The sequence below is a fragment of the Plectropomus leopardus genome, chromosome 13, assembly GCF_008729295.1.
Source record: "Plectropomus leopardus isolate mb chromosome 13, YSFRI_Pleo_2.0, whole genome shotgun sequence".
In the NCBI taxonomy this organism is placed as follows: domain Eukaryota; kingdom Metazoa; phylum Chordata; class Actinopteri; order Perciformes; family Serranidae; genus Plectropomus; species Plectropomus leopardus.
In genome coordinates this window covers 9103224-9130564 of record NC_056475.1, presented here as the reverse complement: position 1 = coordinate 9130564, position 27341 = coordinate 9103224, and the positions used below count along the sequence as shown (strand labels likewise).

At 40.3% G+C, this 27341-nt stretch overlaps 1 protein-coding gene across 1 annotated transcript in view; it reads right to left on the bottom strand.

The window, feature by feature from the left end:
* zbtb16a (zinc finger and BTB domain containing 16a) overlaps positions 1-27341 on the bottom strand; it is a 178619-nt gene that overhangs the window by 98198 nt on the left and 53080 nt on the right. The window contains exon 3 of the mRNA XM_042500051.1: positions 13641-13738. Within this exon, the coding sequence (XP_042355985.1) occupies positions 13641-13738 (98 nt within the window). The remainder of the gene's footprint in view (positions 1-13640; positions 13739-27341) is intronic.

Below are 27341 nucleotides of genomic sequence, written 5' to 3'. Positions count from 1 at the left end.
CACTCCCAGAATACCTGGAGACTAGACTGAGCAATTCCACCTGATCCTGCTTTAGCCCCCTTGAGCAATGTTCACTATTCAGCCAGTATATATAAGAGCCCCCCAAACACACACACACACACACACACACACACACACACACACACACACACACACACACACATATGCACGCACGACCTGATTTAACATCACACTCTGGAGCAAACAAATGTCTGCAGCCTGTGCATCTTCTCCCTCCTTTCAAGTTAATGGTGAGCAGAGTGTGTGTGTGCGCGTGTGGTTTACCGCATGTTGGTGCGTAAGTGAGAGTGTATGAGCTCGATTTGTGTGTACACATGTGTTCGGGAGTGTGTGCGCTCTACAGTATCATTCGAATTTCCAGGAGAGCAAATTAATTGGCAGTCTTTTGCAATAATTGACTTTTACCGTGGCACACACACACACACACACACACACACACACAGACACACACACATGCACATGCATCAAGCACACACAGCGTGCACTCACATCTTTTTCTCTCAGACACATACACACACACATGCTGCTCGCTGACAACAAAGCTGCTGGGAGGAGGGAGGGATGATGAAGCGAATCCAAAATTCAATCGACTGTGTTCTTGTTTTGAGCAGAAGGCACAAAGTGTACTGTACTGTGAGAGGCCATAAAACTCTCACTCTCCACCAAAAAAAAAAAAAAAAAAAAAAACAGCCTTTGGTAGACACACAGACGTTTCAGCAATCACCCTCCATCAAAACACTTTGTCTCGCATACAAAAATAAGACTTGGCATCAGAGCGGAATACCAAATCAGGCCCATTAAGGGAGCACAGGGGCACTCGCTACTTAGCAACCAAAAGGATTTAAAGCTGCAATATCCCTGTAATAAAAGGAATAAGATCAAGTCCTCCTGTTTTTTCTTCTTGTCTGAAAATAGAGAGGGCTGAAAAGTCAACTTTGAGCTTCCCTATCTAACTTTTTGACTGACAGGCTTTGGGGGTAACCGATACCAAAAGGAAAAGGACTGCAGTAACTTGATTACAAACTAATCTGCAAGAGCGGCTTGTTTGACAAAAGGTGATTACTTGTGGGATTATTTTATTAGAAGTATTTATGCTCGAGGAAGGATTCATCTCGTTCACATCTTGTAAAGAAGAGTTGAGCTGACATGCACAATTCTAAACAGTATTACTTATTGCAGAGGTTCTGCTGAGCACATGAATAAAAGTATATGTATTTGTAGCTGTTATTAGCCGATTTTGACCACTGAAACAAGTAGACTTGTAAATGTCACTTCTCCCGTGTGTGAAGCATGCAGGGGAACTATTGTTGCCAATATGAAAATGCGAATGGCTCATCTGTGTTTGATTTGTCCCTTACGGTTACTGTTGTAAAAAACATGGTTGACTACATGCATGAGAAACTGTTCTGTATGTAGATTTAAATGGCTCATTCTAAGGTAACAAAAACACAATTATTTTCTGGTGATTATAAGACAATAAAAATGTATATTACGACCAGTTCTTTTAATACATATCCCTGCGCCCTACACACTGGAGCATTAATAATATGTACTTTATTTTCTTTTCTACTTTTATTTTTATCGGTTGCAAAAACAAAACAGGAAGAGGGCAAACTCTGGCGCTATCAGTAGAAATATTTTGTCAGATCTTATCCTTGTTTGTTCATGGTAACTGTATTTTGGGGTTTTGCAATGCAACTCACACAACATGGAAGCTAGTATTTTTTATTTATTTATTTTTTTTCAGATTGTCTACCCTGCGGCTGGTTGGTTAGTTACCGAAAATATCACAAGGATGGCGAAAAGTAAGACCAGAAATTTTTTTGCTTGGACCAATTTCGAGTTAGAACTGTTATTGAATGTAACTCATGAGAATGAGGCCGGCAAGGTGGTGAGAAACAGTTACTGAGTCGTTACAAAGCAAATATTATGTCATACTAAGGCAGTAAGGGGAGCATTATCCATCGCCAAAAGAAGCCCTGGTAATAGGAAAAGAGTAACTACACAAGAGGGATGAAATCACAAAAGGTATGTAGACCTAGCTAAAATGTTTTGACTTCAAAGGTCTGACTTATACGACCTGATTAAGAAGCAAAAGTAGATGTCTAGGGAATTGTTTTCAAATGTCTCTTTCTGCGTTTTTTATTTTAAAAAAATGGTCAGTAGCATTTTCAAAGTTCTCTGTTTAGGGGTTCTAAATTGATAATAGGCATAAACGTACCGATAGTTATGCATTTTAAAACTAAAATACATTAGTGTGGTTGTGGGCTTAATGTGCAAAATTCTATCAGCCAAGTAAATTCTTATTTATTTTTTTATTTTGCATGTGTATTTAGAGCCAAACTTTTGGTTAGATGCTGTTCCACAAAACTGTGACTTGATGAAATCTCTTGTAAAGAGTTACTTATACTGGAAACGGAAAGTGCCCACATTTTAGGACAAATGAGTTGGCAGAAGGACAAGCCAACATCGCCATATATGAGCCTAGCTAAAAAAATGCTTCACATACTTAAGCACTTATAAATGCAGTTTAATGCCAAAGCAATGAGTTGTATGTACGCAACTGCTCTGCAACAGCATGCCAGAAAACATATTATTAGACAGTGAGACACCCTTTGCTGGTAAGTGACACGTCTCTCAGCAGTGCGAGTAACAGATAATACCCAAACAGCCTGTTCCAGGAAGGCAGCTACAGGTATCAGCTAGAACCATGCCAAGTAAAATGACATTTAAGGCTACTGGCCATCGAGTCTGAGTGTGCTTCCAGACACAGAGCTGTCAACCTGTTCAGCCAGAGACTCTATCACACAGAGGACCATCACTCACATACTTTTTTGGCCTGGCTATTTTTATGTTTTATTCCCCTAAAACCACTGTTTTTCCAAGAAGCCCACAGCACAGGTACACTGAGTTCTGGCTAAGGAGGGCAGCTGCTCAGAGAAACACGTTTCCAATGAAGTCACATTTGCTCTGAACAGAGGTCTAATAAGTACACCCACCATTGCTCCACCCCCTCCCCGTGCCCCCCTGTCTCTGCTAGGGAAATAAACATATTAGTCTGACAGTGATGGCTGGTGCTACAGTATTAGAAGTTGACCCCTGTGTTGTATCACCTCTCACTTGCCTGTCCCTGACGTGCACTCCTCTCATGTAATATAAGCCAGCTGAGATTTGTCCAGCTGCATAATCCCAGTGGCGTTTGGAACAGTAAATCAACAGGTCGGGGGAAGTATTACAAGAAGTGCACGGGAAGGGGGAGCTTTAGGACGCAGAGACGGAGTAATGTTATGCTACTAAAGCATGAGCTACTGCTGTTTATCCACTCTGTCTGTCTGTCATCTTGTGTTAATGTACCAGGGGAAATAGCAGTGTGTGTGTGTGTGTGTGTGTGTGGTATTTGTGTGTATTTCTGTGTGTGCGTGCACGCATGCAGGACAGAACATCAGCTGTGGTAAAAAAATGTACATGCAAACCGCTTAACACTTGGGCCATACTTTTATTTTTTTTGTCTGAACTACTTCTTTTCCTACTACTTGCTTTTAATAGCACTTTCCCCCCTGCCACCCCTCCCTCCCCTGAGTCTCCTGTCTCTCTCCTCACTCATGCATACACACACAGAGCGTCAGACACACACATACACACCCACATTTAGGAATTTGTGGCCTGGAAGGCAGTCAAGTTTCATTAATTTCTGGGTTTGGGTACAGTACAGTGTGTTCCTGGACTCACATCTGCGAACGATCATAAATGCTGGAATGCTGGCAGAACATCCAGACCTGCCGGCACAAATATGTCGTCATCACTGTGAGGGAAGAGCCGGCACAACGCCAAAACAGCCGACCGGCCGACCAGCCAAACAGCCAAACAAACGCCACGGAGATAGAAACACAGACAAAGAGCAATTGGAAAGCAGCCCTCCCGCCTCGCCGTGTTCATATCCAAATTCTTTGCATTTCTCCCTCATCTAAATGCTCTGGACGTTTACGTGGGCATTTAACTCCCACACTCAGACTGGAATCAGACGGGGATCAGATTGGAACAAAGCTTTTAATTTCAGGGCGCCAAGATGAACATCTGGTCAGAGACGTCAGGATACTGAACTTGTGGCTAAATCTGGCACATTTAATATAATGTTAGTTAATGTGTAAAGCTCCGGTCAGATCAAGTATTGAACAAGTTAAATGTTACTCATGTGCACAAACACCTACTGTGCACAGTATTGTGCACACCCCCATGTCTCATCAATTTGGAATAACATATTAAATTAAAAAAAATACATCCAATTTAAAAAATTCCATCATTTTTTTGATCATCTTAGAATTGTGCCATGAATTAAACCTAAGTCTGCCAATTTTAAAGATAATCTTGCAAGTCAGTGAAGTTACAGTTTGTCGTAGCACAATTAATTGATGTAAAAATAAAGGACATAGCTACCGTGATATCACCCATTGGTTTGTGGGCTGAATTTTGAATGTTTAAGTTCGGCATTCATATTTGAAGCCCGCAGTGACCATATTTGGACGCAAGGTTCAGGCTATGGAGGAGCCAGGGTTGGATCTGACTCACAGACTGTGCTAATACCACGCAGACAGCCTCTCACTCAAGTGACTTAGGGCCTTAATAAAATGTAAATGGTTGTCATGACTGCTGAAATTAGGTATGAAGACCAAAACCGTTTTTCGTACCATGTTGTAAACATGTCTATTTCAACTGCTCTGTTGGGCATTTTAACATGGGGGTCTATGGGGATTAGCTGTTTTGTAGCCAGCCTCAAGTGGCCATTTGATGAACTACAATTTCTGACACTTCCACACAGGCTTCATTTTTCATCCTTGTGGGTTGCTGCTTGGTGTTAAATTGCTCATTGAACTACATCTTATCTTGCACAATATACGTAACCACCAGCAACATGACCATTAAATGTGGCACATTTGATTTTGCTCTTGCAGAACAAAAGGAAAAGTATTAAAAGAGGTGAAAATTACGACAAGTCTGGTCATGCTGAAGGGTGCAGCTAGGCGAAAGGAGGTTTAATTGCATGAGCATCCTGGAATCATAACTTCAGCAAAAGAGAAAGTTATGGCGTCACTTACATAACTTTTGGGTGTGCAGTCTCTAATAATAAATTGTTCACAGTCTAACATTTCAACAGTTTTATGACAAACTGCAACTGTCTTAACTTCTAAAATGATATTTTAAATAAACAAACATCATATGTGTAATTCATAGCACAATTCAAACAGAATTAAAAAATATTTTTGTCTTGCTGTTAACCACCGTACACAATTTTTTTTTCCCAAAATAAGGGACTTATTCGCATGCTGGCTTTACAGTTAGTAAACCACCTATCCAGCTGTTGTTTTTTATTATACAACCACAACAGCTCAACCAACAGTGAACTTAATGCTGTGCTACCAACTGAGGTGTCGTAAAAAACAAATTCCCTACAGGGCTGGTCAGAAACACTATTCTAAACTGCAAACGTCACTGTGGAAATACACTGTACTGGCTGACTAATGCACAAACCAAACACGGGCATTCCAAACTGATGAAGCCTGAGTGACACACCATCACACACTGCTTGAATATGACCCCAAATGCCAGGAGATTATCATGTAAAGTCATATTTCCATCAATGATTGCTCTGGTTAGCGACTACAACTTTTGACTGCAGATTATAACAAAGACTAACTGTATGTGGAGCTGCTGAGTGCTAACCAAACAATCACTTTGTTAAAATTTAGTGTTTTTAATGTTTCCAGTGACAGCTTACCTACAAGTGAGCTTAACTGTGCTAATATTATACGAACACCATCTTTATAATACCTGCATGTATTGTTTATAGAGTATAAACATGTTTTAATCCCTTTTTTGTTTTCCTAAATAATTTACACCTTAAAGTTACGAGTATTTTCTTGTATGGCACAGGGAATATCCAAAGTATGATGTTAAAAAAATAAATAAACAAACTATATTAATACCGAACTTTACCTTTTTGACTATCAATGAATGAAGAAACGTAAAGGGACAGTTCACCTCAAAATCTAAAAACTCATTCTTTTGTTGTTAGTGCAACTTATAAATTGTTATCAATCTATTGTTTTGGTGTGAGTTGCCAAGTGTTGGAGATATCAACCAAAGAGATGTCTGCCTTTTCTCCAATTTAATGTTATTAGATGGAACTTTGCCTGTGGTTTTAAAAGAGCCCAAAAATAACATTTGAAAAACTCAATAGCATTGTCTTTTTTTAGAAATCACCACCCAGTTTCTGCTTTGCAACACTGCAAATGAAACAATCTAGAGTGATAAATAGCACTACAGGTAAAATATTTTTGATTTTTGTGGTGAACTGTCCCTTTAAAATGGAATTAAATGAGCACTGAGACACGACCCACCAACCTTTATGAAAAAATATCTGAGATTGCAATATAATGTTTCCGTTTTGCAGAGCACTCTATATAAATCCTTAGAGGCTCGTGGAAAACCAGCCAAAAGGTGTCTCTAATGAACTCAACTGAGAAATAAAGCAATATATTAAAAAGCCCAATCGGCTGGTCAGTGCATCTGAAGATCTGCAAGAAATACTGTAAATATTATCCAAAGGTCCTCTGTTCATCTATGTAGCATAGAAAAAGGGTGAAGTACAGACAGGTAATCCACAACACTCTAAACTTAAATACAGTTTGGTTCCTTTACTACAAGGCGAAACATTACTGAGACCATCTCTCCATTCATACATCATCACAATGTGCCCTTGAGCAACACACTTAGCCTGCGACTGCTGGTTAAATAAAGATGAATCTTTTTTTAATGTGCTTAAAAAAAAGTGCTTCAGGTCTCACATGCACACTCGGCTGCCTAATCCAGGAACTCTTTACTATGTATACACACTGTAAATGGGGGATTAACACTCTTAAGATATAAAGGCAGCGAGATGAAAAGTTGGTGGTAACGGAGATGGCGATACGGGTGTTCAGGGAGAGTCTTATTGGTAATCTTATTATGCTGCATCGGCTCGCTCGGAAAACAAACTGTGAATCATATCAGTCTGGTCTGGTCTTGTTTGATTAGCTTCCACACACGCGCACAATCGTACTCTCCCTCTCTTATGCACACACACACACACACACACACACACACAAAAAACTCTTGGGTTTGATTTAAAGAGATTATTTTAAATACAGTGGATAAAATACAGTTTAACTGATACAAAGCTGCTAGACAACAAATTAAAAATACGATGCTGTGTCTGTTGAAGCCCTTGACCTCAAGTGATTCTTTTGTCATGTTTTGATTAGTGCTGGGTATTGTTTGAACTTTTCTATTCAACTGCTAAGAGTTTAAACACAGGATTCATTTTTTAGATCCATTAAAGTACTTCCTCTTACTTTCTTCTATATTTTTGTCAAGTGTGAACATGGCTTTAAACAAGCCATTCTCAAAAGAAGCTGAAGTTTGTCAAATGTTCTTTAACCTAGGACACATAAAATAATTTCAAATAAATAATAGACAGTTGAAAATGGACAAATTATGCAACCCTGTCGCCAGAGAAAAAAGGTGGCATTGTTCGTTTCAGTAAACCAGAGATACGTACGTTAAATTTTGTGATGGATACCATGAAACTTTACTTTCCCTCATGTTTCAACAATGCAATGTCTTACATTTAGGTACTAAAACCACTTTGTTATGATTAAGAAAAGATCGGGTTTGGGCTTAAAAAGACCTGATTTTGGTGATACAATCATGGCTGGAGCCCTCAATGGCTCAGTAAAAACAACCACTCATAGCACTATACCCGGCAGGAAACACAGCGATGTCTCAGTCAAAAAACAACTGCTTTTCGTGGCACTATGCTCAAAAGCACAACAGGCTGCTAAAAAATACACGTTTAATGGCTTAAAAGCTGTAGGAAATACAGTCATAATTCACTCAAAAACAACTGGTTTTGTTGTTGGTCTCAAACAATGCACTGCGGCCTGGCATCCTGCAATCCACCATTGCCTCCACCTAAAGATAACAGAGTCAGTTTATATACCATGGTACTTTAGGAACCTCAATGATTTGTATGAAACATAAAGTATTCATAGTGTGCAGAAATATACAAAGCCAACATTTTCTTCTGGCAACTGGAATTAATTATGATTTAAATCAGAAACTGTCAGATCAGGTAATGAGTAAAGAAAATTATGTATACCCGACAATTTATGACACTTAGACGCATTTTGCTCAGCACAAAAGAAGTATAAGGGTGCAGCATTCAGTCCAAGTTTTGATAAATTTAAGAATAACTAAGTATTTTGGGGTTTCATTGTGGTTTAACTGCTGTTTAAAGACAGAGATTAAAAACAATTTTAAGTATTCTTATTTTTTTTTTCTTTTTATTGGGAGATCTTTTTATAACACATTGCTCAAAGTTTACACAAAACAGCAGTATAAAAGTGCTTCTATCATTTGAAGAAAACAACATCTAGGACCTCAAAATGCACCCAAAAGGGGCTGAGTCACAGCTCTCCACCCTGCTCTAACCCCCATCTGCAGGCTTTGGCTCAGCAAACACTGTCAAACACTAAACGTCAGGCGGAGATTAAAAAAAAAAAAAAAAAAACAACGTGGAGAGAGGACTGAGACAGAACGAGACGGGAGGAAAAAAAATAAATAGCTGGCACAAGGTAGACTGTACATACTGTACCCTCAGTGGTGGCAGGCAGCCCAGACTGGCGAGCCGCCAAATCCTCCGTACAACAAGCACAGAGAGACAGACGGATAGACAGACAGACAGACAGACAGACAGAGAGTGAGAGACAGAGTGGAAAGCAGAGAGGAGGGAGGAGGCAGCAGCAGCAGCGGCGTCTGAAACACTCCACATCCACGACACGCTGCGCATACCAAAAAGCCTCTCCACTCTCTCGCTTCATCTCCCCAATATTCTGTCTTTTCTGAAGCGAGCTGAAGGATGATGGCGGCGACGGTGGAGGAGGAGGGAGGGAGGAGGGGCTGAGGGTTGAGGGTTTTGGGACTCGGTGAAGTGTCATCATTACAGAGAGACACGATAAAAATCGAGACGTGGCGTCAGACCGAGAAAAGCCTTGAAAGTCAAACGGTGGAGGTGGAGGTGGAGGAGGGAAAAAAATGAAAAAGTGCAACAAAAAAAAAAAGACAACAAAAACTATCAAAGAAGCTTTGCCTCAGCGCTGTCTCTTCCCTAACCGTCGCCCGTCTTGACAGAAGCGCTTGTCTTGCCTTTTACGCCAGACCAAAGCGGCTATGAATCAACACTGATGTGTGTAACAGTACAGGTTGATGTCGTGCGTCAACACAGCCCCGCTTGGAAAGAGGAAAAAAGAGAACGAAAGAAAAAAAGTTTGTGCACTTGCTGCCACTGTTGCTAAAAATACACTGCCCACATCTTCCGCTTGGTTGCCTTTCTCAAGGTGGCGTATGTGGTTCTTCCTCGAGTTTTCAATGCTCTTTTTTCCATTTGATCTCCTATCAGCAGAGTTTTCACCTCATGTCAGTGGGTACAAATTGTGAGTTATTATTAACCTGTTGATATCATAAAAAACTTACAAATTATCTACTACAGTGAAAATCAACTCAGATAATGATTACCTCAGTGTGGTCTAAGCAAACACAAACACCTCCTGGAAGACTGTATTTATGTTCTGATTTTCATCCAAATCATTTCACACTCTTTTTCACACTCATTTATTAAAAAGCTACAATCTTAGGTCTTAAAATACCAACGACCCATGTACCTGTCACCCTTTTTCTTTCGTGTCCTTCCACAACTAAACCATCCTCCTTCAGAATTAAACATAGAACAGCTTTTAAAATTTCACTGAAAGAATTAATGGCAAAATATGAAACCATTAATGTCCTTTTTTTAGTCCTTTTTTGTTGCAAAAGGCAGCATTTAACATTTCTTTAGTTTAGTACGCTTTTAGTCTGTTTGGCCCTTTTAAATTACTGAGTGCTGTGAAAATAAACTTTTTTGCTGTTTATCATGTTTAATTTTTTCTCATGTTGCTCCTATGATGTTAAAGGTACATATTCCAACGGATCTAAATAAGGTGATCAAAATATTCAAGTTCAAACTATCACATAATAGCAGATGTTGACAGAAGGAGGCCTCCTCTGCCACAAGCCTTACTTTCTCCAAATAGTTTATTTGTCCAAAGCTACTTGTATTATACTGCTACTACAAATATCATTACCACTACCTCATGACTATTATTTGTACAACCTCAAATACTGTGAAGACACCTGCTACTGCTTTCAATATCATCCACAGGGTTGACGTTTTCAGCCAAACTTTACCTGAATCAGAGGCTATTTTTCTCAAACTGACTAAGAGAAACTCATGCATGTGCAATGGCGACAAAATAAGAGGGCTTCAGCGTTCTCTAGGCAGGAGAAGCAACAAAGCAATAAGAATGTACTCTTAGGTTAAAAAATGTGAAAATAAAAAAACCCCATGCATGTTTTTGTCATGAACAGGCTAAATTATTGTAATTCTCTGTTAAAAAATCCTCCAAATAAAACAATCCATACATTACAACATATCCAGAACTCAAAGTCAGGGCAAAAATGTCATACTAAATAACTCTTGTACTCTGATACTATAATTGGTTACCTGTTGTTTTTAGATTATAATTCAAAATCCTCCTTTTGGTTTACAAAGCACTTGCTGGTCTGGCTTGCAGTACATCTCAGATATGCTGTCAGTTTGTAACCCCAGTTGATCTCTCCGGTCACAAGGTGGAATATCCCCAATGTGCCTAAAGCACTTTCAGAGTCTGCTAAGATGGCATTCAGTATTTATGCACCTCAAGGATGGAAGAGTTTGACTGCTGAGCTTAGCCTGGCTCTGACACTGTGTTCTGTGTTAAAGCCAAACTAAAGACCTTCCTTTTACCTCAAGCGTTTTTTAAATGACCATACCACATTTGTGCAGTATTATGGTTTGTATTTGTGTATGTTTCTGTAAATTTTATTTATACGCATGCATGGTTGCTTATTTGCACATTTTTGTTGTTCTATTTTGTTCTTATGTAAAGCACCCTGCATTGCTTGTTTATGACATGGTGCTATACAGCTACATTTGCATTGAATTATTATTCCGACTGCTATTTGTTCTTGTACACCAATACTAGTTCTACTACTACATGATTGCTTTCATTTATTAGAAGGTGACAGTAATAAGTAATTAATAATAAATAATAAATAATGGTGTTCAGTACTACAACTAACACAATAGACAAATTCCAAATTCAGTAAAACACCAAATGCAGTTAGGTTAACTTAGATCCATGTTAGAAGTCAGAGCGTGGCACTTTAAGGCGAAACTCCACTGGAGCATGCAGAGAGCTGCATGCTCTCTGTGTGTGCACATGTACGCATGCACGCACACTTCAGCAACAGGCAATATGCATCTGAGCACAAGATTACCTTGACTCACCCTGAGCTTCCACTTTGTCATAACTCCTGACTAAACACTTTGACTTACTTTTGCAGCAGAAATGCACAATATTATGTTACACAAGATAAGAGCCAGCTCCAGGACAGAGGCTTTAGGGCTGGAGGCTATGTCTGATGGAGCTCAGGTGGAGCACATGGTGGGGCACGCACTGCGAAACTCATTCTGCAAAACAGTCTGTATCAATACGTTTCTCTGACAGAGCTCCCGTCTTTCAGCTTTGACAAGCGAGCGTGAAGGGGGAGCAGCATTTGCAGCAGGGACTGTGGAAATGGGGTGTAATTCTAAAATAAACAGCGAATATTTCCTCAGAGCAACTTTTGTTTTTGACACGCTGGGTTGTGTGCTGAGCCAATTCACTGGCACAGCGTGAATTTGTCATTCATCTTTGTCACAACATAGCAGGAGTGTCAGCATCCATCTCAGTCATTGTTTAAGTTTTGGTGAGATACGAACAAACAAATGATCCTGGCAATTATCGTTCTCTGCCTACTGACAGTAGTTGTCTGGGGGAGTGGGTGGGTGGGGTGCTTTCCTACCACCAACTGCAATGACAACAATAATGCCAAGCAGACAATTGAGACCACTTACTGTGTCCCATTGGAAAACATACAGGGTACTGAACAGAGGGCTAAATTTCTGCGCCAACATCAACACATGGATTTGAGTTTGGAGTTTTGAGTGTGCGCGCGTGTGTGTGCGCGCGCGTGTGTGTGTGTGTGTGTGTGTGTGTGTGTGTGTGTGCGTGTGTGTGTGTGTGTGTGTGTGTGTGTGTGTGTGTGTGTGTGTGTGCAGAAGGGGTTCCCTCAGAGGTCCCATGGCTTTTACAGTGTCTCAATAAACCATCTGCACTTAGGGCTTTAGGAATGAGGAGCTCTTTGCTGCCTATAAAAGACGGTCCATGCCATTAAAACAGTGCTGTGCTAAGTAGGCTCAGCGAACAGGGACTGCTGTGGTGTGTGTGTGTGTGCATGTGTGTTTGTATGTTTGGGGGTAGGTGTAGCAGTGTCAAACTGGACCAATCAATGTGTCCTGTGTTCTGACTTGTACTGCCTTTCAGACCTCTAATGTCACAGAGGTGTAGGGTGACAGGATGATGATGTGCAGGCACCTCTTTGGTTAAGTTCCCCAGAGCTGCACAACTTTACTGAGCTCAAGAGTTTTTTGATCCATAAATCAGTGAAATTGGGTTATGCTCCACATTCACATATTTAAAAGTAGTGCATTTATAGTGAGACAAATTGTGTGAAAGGCCCAGTCTACTCTCAGGCTGCAGACATTGGTTGTAAATGCATGTTAAAATGTGTTCAGTGTGTGCTAAACCATGAGTTCATAGTATATCAAATTGAACCTGTTAATGCTTGTAAACTGAATGTGTCAGCTCCAAGAGTAAAGGCTTGAGTGAGGCCTTGTTTCAGGGCATAAATCTACTAAAAAAGAGATTCACTATCCCTGTAAAGGACCATGACAGTGCTTTTAACTCATTTGTTTGGAATCACATACTTAAAGGTATACTATGCAGGAATGATCCGTTACTGCAGACATGCTTGCCAGCAAACCTGAAAGCCAACCCCAGATTTGTAAACGTGATGATGAATAACTATCATGATGATGATGATTTGTTTTGTGTTACCTTAGAGTGAGCCCTCTATATCTGTATAGATATTGTCTATACATCATAAAACATCAGAAAAAACATCCTAACCCCCCTACTTCTGGTGCCCTTGCTTGGACCACAACCATCTACAAACTTAACCTTCATTTTGATCTTAACTACACAAGATCTGGCCTGCTTCTCGCATGGTTGCGACAGTATTTAATTGACAGTCAGACAGATGTTTAAACTCCTTACAAAATACTCTTTTTTTTTTTTTTTTTTTAGAAAAATCGTGCACAGTATACCTTTAACTTAACTGTTTTACTCAGAATGAAACTCTGCATATGATATAAAAATATAATTGTAAAGAACAGCATTAATGAATGCATAAAAGGTATATCATGTCTTAAAATCCCAGAGAAAGAAATCCCATCATTCATTCCCTACAATGAGCAGTAAACCCTGCAATGAAAACAGGAGGCACTGCTAACTCAACAGTGATTATATTGCATGGTTGTGCTTTTTGGGTTAGTTTGATTTCTTTACCTGAATGAGACAGCAAATGCATCCGTAGACGGAGACTGTCCAGGAAGCTCTTTCCACACAGCTCACAGCCGTAGGTCTTCATTCCACTGTGCATCTTCCTGTTGACAAAGAGAAAAAACAAACATTTTACTGTCTGGACTCTAACGTGCATCATGCTTGTGTTCCTATCAAAGTGGCTTTTTTATTTATTTACAGCTCTTTCAGCTTTGAATTTCAACAGAAAAAAGATTCGGCCTTTTGCAATTTGAGAAAATGTCACACTCCATCAGTCATAACATCAGCACATAACAATAACCATCAGTGTAACAAGCTGTCCAACTACAACAATTTTTTTTTTTCTGCAGGGGAGCATCAGACCATGACATGGTGCTGTAAATCACAAGATGCTATTTAAGCAAAGGCATTATCAGCTACCTACATCTCAAGTGCTGCAGATGGATAAGAAGCTATAAAGTGAAATAGAATGATTTATACAGGCAAACACACAAGACAGCTACTTAGCGTTATGAACCATTTATGAGCCGGTTTTTGACTGGTGCTCCCTAATCTATAAGGTGATGTGTAGCTTGAAGCAAAATCTAATCAGCAATGAATTGTCTTTTAACCAGAAAGACAGTCATTAGGCTGTTACATAGTTTAAGCGCACAAGGTCAGACAAGACTAAGGTTCAATATTTGATTACGAGGTAAAGGCCTCGAAGGTTAGGTAACTAAATAACATCTGACAACGGAAAGTCTAGCCCCACGACTCTCTCTGTTACGAAATCCTCAAAGACCCCACGGCTCAGTACAAAGCATATTATTCTTGAGAGATATCTGAAAGTGCTCTAAAGCAATTAAGGTGACACGAATTGCCAAACAACTGCCACAGCGCCTTAAGCCTCCCGAGAACTTCAAATACCTCGCCTTGAGTGAGGTTCACAAAGGTACACACCCATGATTGTAATGACTGTTTGTCAAGTTGGTGCTGTTTCAGATTTGGCACATTTGATCTTCCAAAACTGTTGCTCATTCTCACAGCGAGGCTCCAAAAAAGAGAGTTTCTGTTTAGACAATACTGCTGCGGTCAGGTTAAATCAAAACTGGTAAGAAACTCTTTAACCAAATGAAAAATATTTGGTTTGATAAACAAGTTTCTATATTTGACGTTGAACACGTTAATGCAAAGCTGAAAAAAATACACCCCAAAGTTGCACAGGAAAAGCACACGATTCTATTCTCAGATGAGTGTTTGCTTCTGGCAGGCAAAAACAAGACAACGTCAAACAGAAGGATTTCAGAGTCTCCGTCGACGAGTCAGGTGGCGCAGAGTGATCAGCCAAGTGCATTCTTGGGGAAACAATGCCCTTGATAAGAGATCTGCTCAACTTGGGCAAGATGACAGCCATCCATCTTAGCGTCTCTCAACAAAGCCACAGAGGAGGAGGTGGTGCCACTCTCCCAAAACATGACTGATTGATGTCAGATGTCGAATGCAAATTGATTTACAGCTCTCTTTTGTGCCTCGAGAGGGCTAGGGAGAGACGGAGCGGGGATGAGACCGAGACAGACAGAGAGAGAGAGATTATGGCGGGTCTTGTGGCGGTGGCTACAGGAGTTATTAAGCTATGAAGTCTACTGTGGCTTCAGTGACTATTAATTGCTACAAAACATCCTTGAAACCTGACAGGAAGAGTGGTAAAAAATGGAGATGTGAAAAAAAAAAACAGCAATAGGGTTGAAGAAGTCATGATAGCCGTTGTAGTGGTTCGAATTTGTTGAGAGACCCTGGAAACTAAAGGCGGAATGACAGCCCCTTGGCAAGCAGTGAGTGATTAAAAGGCCCTATAAATGCCAAATGCCCCCAGAAGGAAAAGAAGGGCACTTGAAAAGCCAAAAAGGGAGAGGAAGTGACACAGAGAGATGGCAATGGCACAAGTGAGAAAGGAAATGATACTGTTACACTGCTAGATATCAATCTGGGATGGTACATTCAGTCCAGGAATAATATCATGATGTAATGCACTCTAATGAAAGGTATACACTTCCTGTTTTTCCCAGAATGCCCTTCTATGACCTGCCAAGGAATTTGAATATTGTATTCAATCAAAAGCAGACATAACAACACATCATCAAAGTGTGATCAGTCTGCTCTTGCTTAAACACATAGTTGTACAAATCAATAGCAGTTGCCTTACAGCTGCAATGCATTCTGGTCTGCTGAGGCAACTGCCAGTGGACAAGCTGCCGTCCTGTGATTGGTGCAATGTCATTTTTGACAATGACAGAAATTCGCACACAAACAACAAAATGGACAAAGGAATGGAACCAGATTTTTTTCCTTTAAAGGATCACAGGTGATGTACTCACACGCTTTCGCTCCGATAAGGGGAAAACACACACAAGCGGTGAACCACACAAAACACACACAGAGCACAAAGCCTTTCAAAGGTCTTTTGTGTCCCTCCTCAATCTGACCATTGTGCCCCCCAGACAGAGCGCTGATAAGGTATGGGTGGACTTATTAAGGCCACTAGAAGTGGAAGCAATGCCATGTATTTTCACCGTGTTGATGAGCAAAGTGTTGTGTGTATGTCCGCAGCTGAGAGTGTGTTAAATTTAACTGCAATAGCTAGCACTACCCACTAAAACAGCACATTACTTGATGTTCAACAGAATGGTAGTAGCACCAGTTCCAGCAATTGAGTCTGTTAAAGGGAAGGTTTAGAACGAAGCCTGTCCTATTGAGACACTAATGACAGTCCTTCTTTTGGTCTTTAACTGTATTTATTCAATAGAGTATGAACCTTTTTTTTTTTTTTTTAAGTCTTTGCAGGTTTAAAGAGCAATTTTCTATAAAAAGTAAGGAAAAATATGTCTACATTGTTTTGCAGTGAAGCTGTTTGAAAGAGGGTAAAAGAGGGTAAAATACACGAAAGTCAGGTAAAGTACAGTGACCCAACTTACGGAATTTAAGTCCAGCTACCCTTAGTTACTGTTGCTAAATTGGACAAGCTCGACAAAAAGAAGCATGGGTGCTGCAGTGTTTATTAGTTTCTGGGCATCAGGTTAATTTCACTCTCACTTCGCCAGCAGCCAGCTGCAGCTTTTAACTCAAATAGTGCAAAAAGTACATCACAACACAATAAACAACAGTTCTTTGGTTCTTGGTTCAGTGCATTTAGGTAACTAACAGTTTTAGCATAAATCAGTGGAGTTTAACATAGCAAAAATTTGCATCGCGGCTAACCGAAACATCCGCTGGTTAGCTACATGCTAATGATTTGCTGACTCAACCAGGGCAATGAATAGCACGTTAGTAAGGAGAGGGCGTCAGGCCTCAGACCACTTGCTGAAATCCGCTCTGTGATTTTACATTGTCAACATGAAACATGAATTAACACACAAAGACATAACATTAACTTACAATGAGTTTTTCAATCGTTTCGTTAAGTTTCTTACCACTTCAATACCAGGTCTCTGTCTGTATCAAGCGATCAGCTCGGACAATACCCTTTGACCTTTACTAACGAGACCAGTCAGTGGACAGTAGGGAAGCGGGCTGAAGCAGTCTGCCACAGTGAACATAAACTTAACTTTATTGGCTTTTTACCAAGTTTGTCACATGGATCTACCTTCCTTTTTATCTTTTTAACTGTTTGACATCTGAGTGATGAGCACGTGCTGGTTTGGCTAATGTAATGATTAGTTTTAGGTGTAACTCAACATAACTCAATACTCATGGCACTTTAATTCAAACTTAAAATTTATAATCAGCAAAGTGTCAGCCCACATGGACATACCATGTGGGGCCCAGGTTACAGAACCCAGCAAGGACAACAGTACGCGCTGTAAGGATATATTCACGATGCCAGCTTTGTTAGAGGATCAAATGTAATTTGCTCAAACCCATTTGAGACTGTCATCTGGTCCGATGACAGAGAGAGTTCCCACCATTTATGTAGTTAATTGAAGACAGACAAAAGCTGCACACCAACAACTACAAAATATTGTAGAATAAAATGCAACATTAGGCAATAGTCAGCAGTTGAGGAACGTTCTGTACACTTTGAAATGCTTTGTGTGCTTAAGCAGAGCTAATAATACACTGTAATACAGCTTCAACAAGATTTAATGATATGTAAAAGGATACTAAAATATATTGTCCCAGCTCAGTGACTTAGCTCGGATAGACCTCTCGACACACACTCACACTCAAATCCCATCGTAACTGTCTGCTTTCATGTTTTGCTTCTGAAATAGATGATGAGAGGTGCGTGTATGTGTGTGTGTGTGTGTGTGTGTGTGTGTGTGTGTGTGTGTGTGTGTGTGTGTGTGTGGTGGGTGGGAGCTCAGTGAGGGAGGGAGGGAGGGTGATTTGAAACAGACTGACTGCAGCCATTAAGGAAGTTCACATAAAACTCTCTCAGGCCATTTACTCAGTTAATAATCGACTTTGTCCAACAGTCACTTTTGACAACGGCAATAAATTTAAAATTTATGTCAACAAAACATATGCTGATCACCTCGTGCGGTGTGCTTCCTCGTAAAAATCCAGCCCAACCAAGAGCTGTCTGAATGCGAGTGTGTGTGTTTGAAATGTGAGCCGATTACGGGCCTGGGTTATTGAGCCGTAACAGCTTGCCTCGTGCAATTCAGAACTTTTTTTCCCATTTTGCCGCTGGACTTGGCTGGCCATATATCATAACTAGCAGTGCATTCGGAGAAATAAAGACCCAAGCTTCCCACCTGCTCCTCAACTTGTAATTTAACACCATTTAAGAAGTCAAAATAAGGAGATCTATTGACACAGAAAAAAAAATAAAATAACTCAAAGACCTATGAAGTCCTTTGATAGCTTTGAATAATCCAGATTTCATATGATAGCGCTTTAACAGACAGTGGAACTGCTGCCAAACTGTCCTCTTCAACTCACATCACCATTTTATATCACCAATGTAATTGACAAGGAAGAAAAGCCAAGCAGAGCTGTGCATGGTGACTTGCACTTATATCTCACTGCTTGCCTAAAATCTATTTATCCCTCAACAGCCTTGAGTGTTGTTCTCTGTCCTCATCTATCCTTTCATCTTTTATTTTTCCATTTTTTTCCTCCATCCTCCGTTTGTGAAGGGAGCTATAAAACAACCTGAAACGGTGTTCGTAAATAAAAGCTTTGGAGAGAGAGGGATGGGGAGTTAAGATGGAGAGAAGAAACACTAACAGATAAAGGGAGGCAATTGATAAGAGGTGGTAAAGTGAAGAAAGGCTGCGTGGTGTGTCTGTGTGTGAGACTGTTTGTTCATTAGTTCTGTTGGTCAGAAGAAAAAGAACTGATAATTGGGGAAAGGAGGGCTGCTGATTGCTGAATAGAGTTTGGACTTAAGTAGCCGAGGCATGGTGAGCATCTCATGTGGGCATCTAAAACATTTGGGGAAGCTGAAAAGAGTTGTTGAGGAAATTCATTTGTAACCTTTAAATGTCATATTAGCTATTGGCTTGGTATAAAATGCATTTTAAGTTATTATTTTTGTTTTTCTGTTTTCTCAAAAATGCATTCTGTGTCTTTTCTCAGGAGTTGGTGGAGACTAAAAAGAGGTAAAAGGAGGCTGAATATTGGGCTTACATTCAGCAGATGTCCAGGCACATGACTCTTAATAAATGCTAATGTTCCTCTGTCGGTGCTAGATATGTAAAGCTGTGTTCAAATCTATTTTGTCATTTTCAGTCCTAATGAACACTTCTGTTGTGGAAATCAGGAACTCGAACATTTTCTGAGAGCTTCAAGTTCACAACTTGGTGTATAACACTGCCCATGCTTGTGAGTTTCATTTGAACGCAGCAAAAAATCAACTTTTTGCAAAATGTTTGCAGTAACAGCTTAATGAGGTGATGATAATCCCTCAGGGCTCTGTCTGTCACACAGTGCAAAGTGGCAGCACAGTGCAATTTTCATTGCTAGTTTCAGACCTACACAGTTTTCACACTCATGGCCAGCACCCAAGTTGTGTAAGTAGTAAATGTACATACTTGCACCCATCTGTGTGAACATGGGCATGAGGGTCTTAAAATAAGGTGTGGTCAGGCTTGTTGTTGCTGTTTTAATGGAGCAGAAGGCGACTGCACGATTGGCCAACAAAAACCTGGTCTAAAGTCAACGGTGTAGCAATTTCCTGCTATTTAAAAGGGCTGCCTTTGTTTGTTCTCTGAAAGAAACACACAATAATCACATTTTGTTGTACGATTCCCTGAATAAAACGTCAACAATTCTGAAATCTCAGTAAGCCTATATGAATCCCTGCTTCATTTTTGGTCTGGCAAGTGCATGCCCAACAAGAGAGACCAATTTACGCTCAAGGAACAGCAGCAAAACTTAATTGATTATTTCAGAAGCTAAAAGTTAAGTTCTGTTTCCTCTGTCAAGTTTATAACTACAGTTTCTACTTTTGCTTCTTAAATGTCTCATATACTGCAGTGACTTTATTGCTATTACTACTCTCAGCAGTAAATGGCATGCAATTTGCAGTATTGGCCTTGTAAATAGCAGTGCACCAGGTGCAGGCACACCTGGCTTTTTAAGGGAATGGAAGACATGGATTTGTTGAAATTATGTTACGCCCAAAACACCTATGATTAATTAAGGGACTAAATAAAACCCATTTGCCCCGTGCACCTTACTTTGCATACAGATTATGCGTCGTTTCCGGCAAAGGTGAAGCAGGACACGCCCTACATGTACTTGCCCCATGCACTTTAAACCATGCACTATGGGTAGATTTAACACAGCCCTTTGTGTTTCAACTTTGTGTTTCTAATAATGCAACTTTTAGGTCTAACAATCATGATGAATGCTTTTCCACTAATGGTCAACATTACGCAGCGTACCTTTAACTCTATATGCTGATGTGGCTTGAAGATGGTACAATTTTCATGGAGGTTGATGAGCAGCAATTATTTTTAAATGCCAAAGAGCAGCTAAGAGAATTTCAAAGGGCTGTTCAAAACCTGTCAAAAATATGGGTGTGTTGAAAGAATGTCCATGAGGTTACTTCAAGCTATAATTAGTTAAGAGGGATAAAATACTACCGTCATTGTGAACTTTGATCTTTTTATATTAATTTTTCAAAACAAAAATGGAATCACTGAGGAAAAACGAACACAAAACAGGAAACACAGACATGCAGGTCACATGTGATCCCCTTAACATTTTTTTCCCCATCTTGTAAATTCAAAGTCCACTTAACAATTCACTTAATAGCCTGTTAGCAGAAACAAAATTTAAGATTTTCCATCTAAAGCTTTTAGACCATGCACTGCTATTATTAAATCAACAAAATCAAGTATTTTTCTATCTTTCTGACTGAACGTTATGTTAATAAAGCTGTCAATACTGGCGTTCTCAATGATGACTACATTAATACAGCAGACCTAATTATTTACAAGCTTGACTATTCATATATTATCTGTAACTAATAATGTATGTAATTCCAATAAATATGCAAGATACAGATGTAGCAACATTGAGAAGCTAGCACAAAGACAGGAGCTGGCAACAATCACGTGGGATAATTGCAAGGCAGTAACAGAGCATGTAACATGACGTTAATAGCAAATGCAGGTCAATAAGCATTGCACTGCAAACACAGGTCAATAAAAAGATGAGTTTAAAAAAATCAGCCGTGGTATAAGTGGGATAATGCACTTTAAAAGTAAGAGTGCAGCCATTGGTACATCCATTTGGGAATAAAAGCACAGGGTGGAAAAGGACCATTGCCGCACACACAAGTCCCTGTCATGGTGAACAAAGGCAAAATGATGCACGAGGCGATTCAGTGACACTTTGGTGGCTGATCCTAATGTGACCATAAGTGGCGCAGTGTGCCGCCGCCACCTCTTATTTTGGTTTTCTGACAGAGGGAGACGGAGGAGGAGGAGCGAGGGACTTTTGTCAACGTGAATTTCCAGTCCATTAGGGGGCTGACCATGTCACACGGACAAACATGGCGGGAGAAGTAAGAGGGTGAGAGGGGAAAAGTGGAATTGGCGTTCAGTGAAACAAAAGAGATCATCACAAAGAAAATAAAAGATATTAAGATTTATCTAAATAACAGCCCATTTTGGGGGTAAAAAAAGAAACCACACACACAATGATGGGAAAAATCACAGCACCTCATCTATTTGTTAAAGTCCTCCAAAGCTCACACACACATATCTTGTCTAGCAAGGCACCATGTGTGGTTCTTAACATTAACATGGGTCCATTTTGTGGCAGTCTGAAGAGGATGGTGAAAAAAAAAGCTCCCTTTCTGTCATTTTATCCCTGCTTTTAAGCCTCCCCAATTCCATTGCCCTCCCACCCCCACCCCACCCCTCTGTCTTTGCTCAATCAAAATGTATCAGGCAGGCTGGCGTAACACCGGTCGGCGTGGGCTGTTTATCCTGAGTCCTCCTGCACATATCAATGACTTGGCCCCCGTTGTCCCCCGGCGGGGAGACGTTCATATAAATTCAAGCCACACACGCAAACGCCGAGGCACTCGTGTTGAGCATAGATGAGTAGCAGGGCAAGAGGAAAAGAGGAGAGACAGAAGGATGGGGAGGGAGAGCACAACTGCCTTTCATCCTCGCTGTGTTATTTATAATATCACAGACACTGCCAACCCCAAATTTGCCCTGAGGTCGTCTTGGGAGGAAAAAAAGCTTCATCATGTTAAAAAAATTAACAACAGTAAACATGTTTCCTTGCTTGAATGACACAGTCGCTGTCTCAGCCAATAGGGAGCACATATGTCAACTGTAATTGTGATGCCAGCCGTTGGTGGTGGGGAGATGTATCAGTTCTCTCAACTTTTGTCAAAATCTGATCAGTGCAATCTTGATAATGAGTGCAATTTTGACAGCTGGCTGAAAGGAGTTAGATTAATGATATCCGCAAGTTTCATTAAAATACAATCAGTCATGTCTCAGTTAGCTCACAAAAAGTGCCCTAACTTACAGTCCTAATTAAGGTATTGCACAAACTCCTGATGGCATCATGTGCAGCTTAAAGGTGCTTCAAACTGAATTTTGTGTCTCTAACGAATCCTTTTGTTTACAGTTGCACACATGTGTCCGTTGCTACTCGAACAAGAGGATAAATGAGATCTGAAATGGTAAATCTGACCTGAGTAAGCTACTTTCAGGCTTAAACAATGCAGTGCTATATGCTGAGTGATGTTTGCATGATTTAATATAACCATGCAATAATAAGATTCCTTTTAAAGCTGAAAAGGACTGCATGTTCTCAAGGCCTCTCAACACCTTTCAGACAAGGAAGACAACAAACTTCTGGTTTCATTCAAATATGGCTTTTTGTCAGTGAGACAAAAGTGTCCGTTACATAAATGTTCCCTATGGTTTTATTCAGAAATGACAGGGCTAAAAAAGCCACAAGGCTTTCGTGAAGTGGCAGCGCCGGAGAACAGCGGTGAACATAATGATATGAGGGAAGAAAAGCGTTGTCAGGCGGCATCACTGGGAGATTTTAAGAACTTATTTTGCTGCTGAAGCCTTAATTAATGACCGTCGTGAATGCGAGGGATGCTCACCCCTCTTCTCACAGTGAATCCCCCTAATAAATGTTGTCATCGTCATTTATTAGATAAGAAGTTCGGCTGCCTTTTTAATAAAAGCCTGACAGAGCACAAGCGAGAAAGACAAGATATAATGTTGGGACTCTCAGTTATTTCTTTTTTGCTCACAAGTTGAATGTGAAGCACTTTACTTGATTTTCGCACTGATTTTTTTTTTTGCCTGCTCCAGGAGAGAAAAAACCTTGACTGATCTGACATGAGAAGAATCTCCTACAAATAAAACTTAAAATTGGCTTTTTCACAGAGTTTTGTGGTTTTACTTTCATTCTGTGAGAAAAATGATAACTACGTGATAGAAAGGAAGTGAATCTTGAGTTAAGTGTATTGTATCATGGGGATGTGTCCCTAAGGTCAAGAATGAACTTTTATGTTGAGAAATAAACAGTTTTTGGACCTGTTTCCTGTTCAAACAGGTTTAAAATGCAGAGGTCGCTGCGTCTCTGCATAGTTTCGCTTATGGCAGGTTTAATTAAATCTTGATATAAAGACAATAACGTGAGAAATAACAGCTTTGTGTCACCACATAAAGGTAACGATTACCCTTGCACCAATTATCACCACCTGTTACATGACAATTGAGTGAGAATTGTCTCTACTCTGAAACTAACTAAAAGTCAGCGGACGTAACACCACCCAAGCATGATTGCTACCTAAACACATACGGTTAGAAGAGCCCGACTTCTCAGGTAATAGAAGAGGAATAATCCAAGGAACTTCTAATTGTGCTTCCTGGGCAGTAAGACACTATTTCAAGCTAATCCCAGTTAGATACCCGGATTCCCCCAAAGCTTAGAAGGTAGGATTCACTCTCTAATACCCTCGGCGTTACTCAGGAAGCCATTTCAACCTCTCTCCTACAGTTCTACTCAGTGTTGAAGTGCTTTCCCCCTTTTGACAAATTCCTTTTATTCAGTAAGAGGTGACAATGGAGAGAGAATATGACCCAGAGGTTGCAGTTCAAATCCTCAGACTGGCAGGAGCAAATTTTACTGGAGAAAAATATCAAAGACCCCCTCGGCAAAACACAGAAACCCCAAATACTCAGGGTGTTGTATTTAAACTTCTCAGCTGCCGACTTGAGAATAAATCATTCAAGGAAAGCGTTTCCTGTAGGTGAGTGAACTGAGCTGGATCACAAGATTGAAACAAACTGGGAAAAGAACACAAAAACAGTTCACAACTGCTACTGCTGGAAGAGTGTCAAGAAAGTTATCAGCCACCTAACTTGTCAAACATGTTGGTTAAAACACAGTAAATCTGTTATCACATAGCTAGGAACTGAAAGAGAAGAAAACTTTAAGTATTTGAACAACAAACATACATTTCAAAGCACTGTCACTCTTATTGATGACCCCCCCGAAAAACTGCAAAAGAATGCAGCAAATCAATACTTAGTAATCAGAGTGACATCGGTGTGTTGTCACTTAAGGTGCTTAACATAATGTGATGATGTGATGTGACGTTACACTACAAGCATGGATCGATTACTGAAAGGGCCAAAAACAGGCAAAATAACCACAAAGAGACAAAAAAATAACAACGAACAGCTACCAAATGACCTATATAAGACAAAATTACCACAAAGGGACCAAAAAGACACAGAACAACCCCATGGAGACAAAATTGCTACAAAGAGATATACAGTAACCCCAAGCAGACACAAAACCGGCACAAAGTATGTGTGTCTTGCTCCTGTGTAGGAGAGGTGGTGGAACCCTTTGCATATCTGTGCCCTGGCGTCCAGTGTCTTACAGTCCGCCCATGGTGGCATACACAACATAATGTTATCTTGTCACCAATGAAATATATGCAACAATTACTTCTTTTTACACAAATACTATCATATACCATATACCCCATGAAATGTACGGAAGGAATGAAAAAACAGATATTGTCCAAGCCTACATATTGTTGACTATTGGTTTCACAAAGGACACAAACAGTTGTCTCCTGGGTAAATGTCCTGTTTTGTTTGACCTGACTTTCTTTATCCAACATTACCTAACTTCCTTTCGACAGCCTGTGGTCACATCATCACAGCCTCCTTGCTCACAATTACGTGGGTTATGTACAAATTATAGTGTATTACCTTTCGTCAGCATAAGTCAAACAGCTAAATGAGAACAGCCTGCACTATGCGGTGATACTGGGCAGCACACAGGTGTGAGTGTGTATATGCACAGCTCCCTGCAATTTTTCCCCCAGGTCATTACTATAAATGACAGTGTGCTCTTAGTCAACCAGCCTGGTTAAATAAGGATTAGAGGGATAAGGAGAAAATAACTCCACACTTTTGAGGGCAGCAAATGGTGTTTGCAAAGTCTGCAAACCAAAAGTAGAAGCTCAGCTTTGCCTGCAAATAATTTGACATCCCCAGTTCCCCCCTTGTGTGATAACTCTTTTTTTCTCATTTTAACTAGACCTAAAGACACTTTCACTGAAGTGTTGGAACGGTGGGAACAAAGACTAAGGAGAGCGTGTAAGATCACACGTATAAAGTATTTCTGTTAAAGCCCATCTCTGAGACAAACACCAGCCCTGCTGCTCCCTCTTCCCCCTGCCTCTCTTTTGGTTTGTGCATCAAAAGATCCTGCCATCTGAAAATAGCACGTCAACATTTCTGTTTCGTCTTGTTGTTTCTCTCTATTTTTTTTTTTATTCTCGACAATGTTGCCAGTTTGCTAGATTCCTGTTTTTCCTCTGCTCCAGCTTTCTTGATCTGTGAGAGGTTACATCGCATCGAGTGAGACGTTTGGCTCATGCGTGTGTGTGCGCGTGGGTGTGTGTGTGTGTGTGTGTGTGTGTGTGTGTGTGTGTGCAGTAGCAGAGCTTTGGTGGTCTATAAAAAGCAGCCAGACGAAGTCTTCCCTCTCCCCTCATGCATTATGCATTGGCATCACCTTCCATCAAGTGACAGAAAAACCTCAAAGATGTCTAACTTTAGCTTCCATTCTGAAAGCCAAACAGAGGAGGAGATGTGTTATTTTGACTGCCACAGTCGAGCTAAGCACCTGTTACATCAATAAAAGCCGCATTTCGCAACAAGAACGACGACAACAACAACCTGTGTGATGGCACAGCACTCACAAAAACAGCGGTTAAATGCAGATAGTAGCGGGGAGTGCTTGAATGGAGAAAGAGTTCACATTAGATTAGATGACACTGGATCAAACTTTGACCTTGATGAGAAGTTTTGCCTTTGTTTTTGGAGTTAATAGGAGAATCCTAAAGGCTTAATGTGAAAACAGCTTCAAGAGTAAAAATATTTCCACAGGAAGGACACAGTGAGACTGAATTTTATATTTTGTATTAGTTTTGTATTAGCTCAGAACTGTTTAGATTTTTTTTATGTATTCTTTTTATTCTGTCAATACCAAATTAAGGCAAACAAGAGCTTATCACACCTTACAGGCGCCGTGACAAAGCAAGGTACATGATTAGTAAATCTATAAATTCCCTTGTTTTATCCAGGTCAGCTCTATGGCTGGTTTGATTTCTCTCTGTAGGTCACTATGACAGGTCACAGTAAAGATTTATGTAGCCCAGGGCTTTTAAACAGGCATAGACTCCATGAATATTCACCCTACCTCATACTGTCACCTATGTTTTTTCTCTCCTGCATTATTTTATTCTGTCAATAAAGCAAACTATGGCTCTCTGAAAGTGTCATAGTCACAGAGCTGACACACAGGGATGTGTTCAAATCAAGTGTTGAGGACAAACATGATTAAAAATCTATATATTTGCAGAAGTGAGTGCACATGACATGCAATTGCTCCATAATTATGACTACAACTGCTGACCAGATGTTGCTTATCTCGGGAAATACTGGCCCACTGTCAACATTTCGTCGACAGCAGTGTCCCAACTTCATAACGCGGCTCAGTGTAAACACTCTTGTTTATCTGGAAATGGGAGAGGGACCTTGTGATTTTATTTTTTGGAGCCAGCGCAAGCCAGAGCAGACCAGTTGACAAGGTGATTATTTTGGTATTTGGACACAGCTCTCAAACTATTATGCAATGCCTCTGGGATTGATTTACTGTACGCCTCATAACGCTGGACAGATCGCATTCTGGGAAAAAGATAGC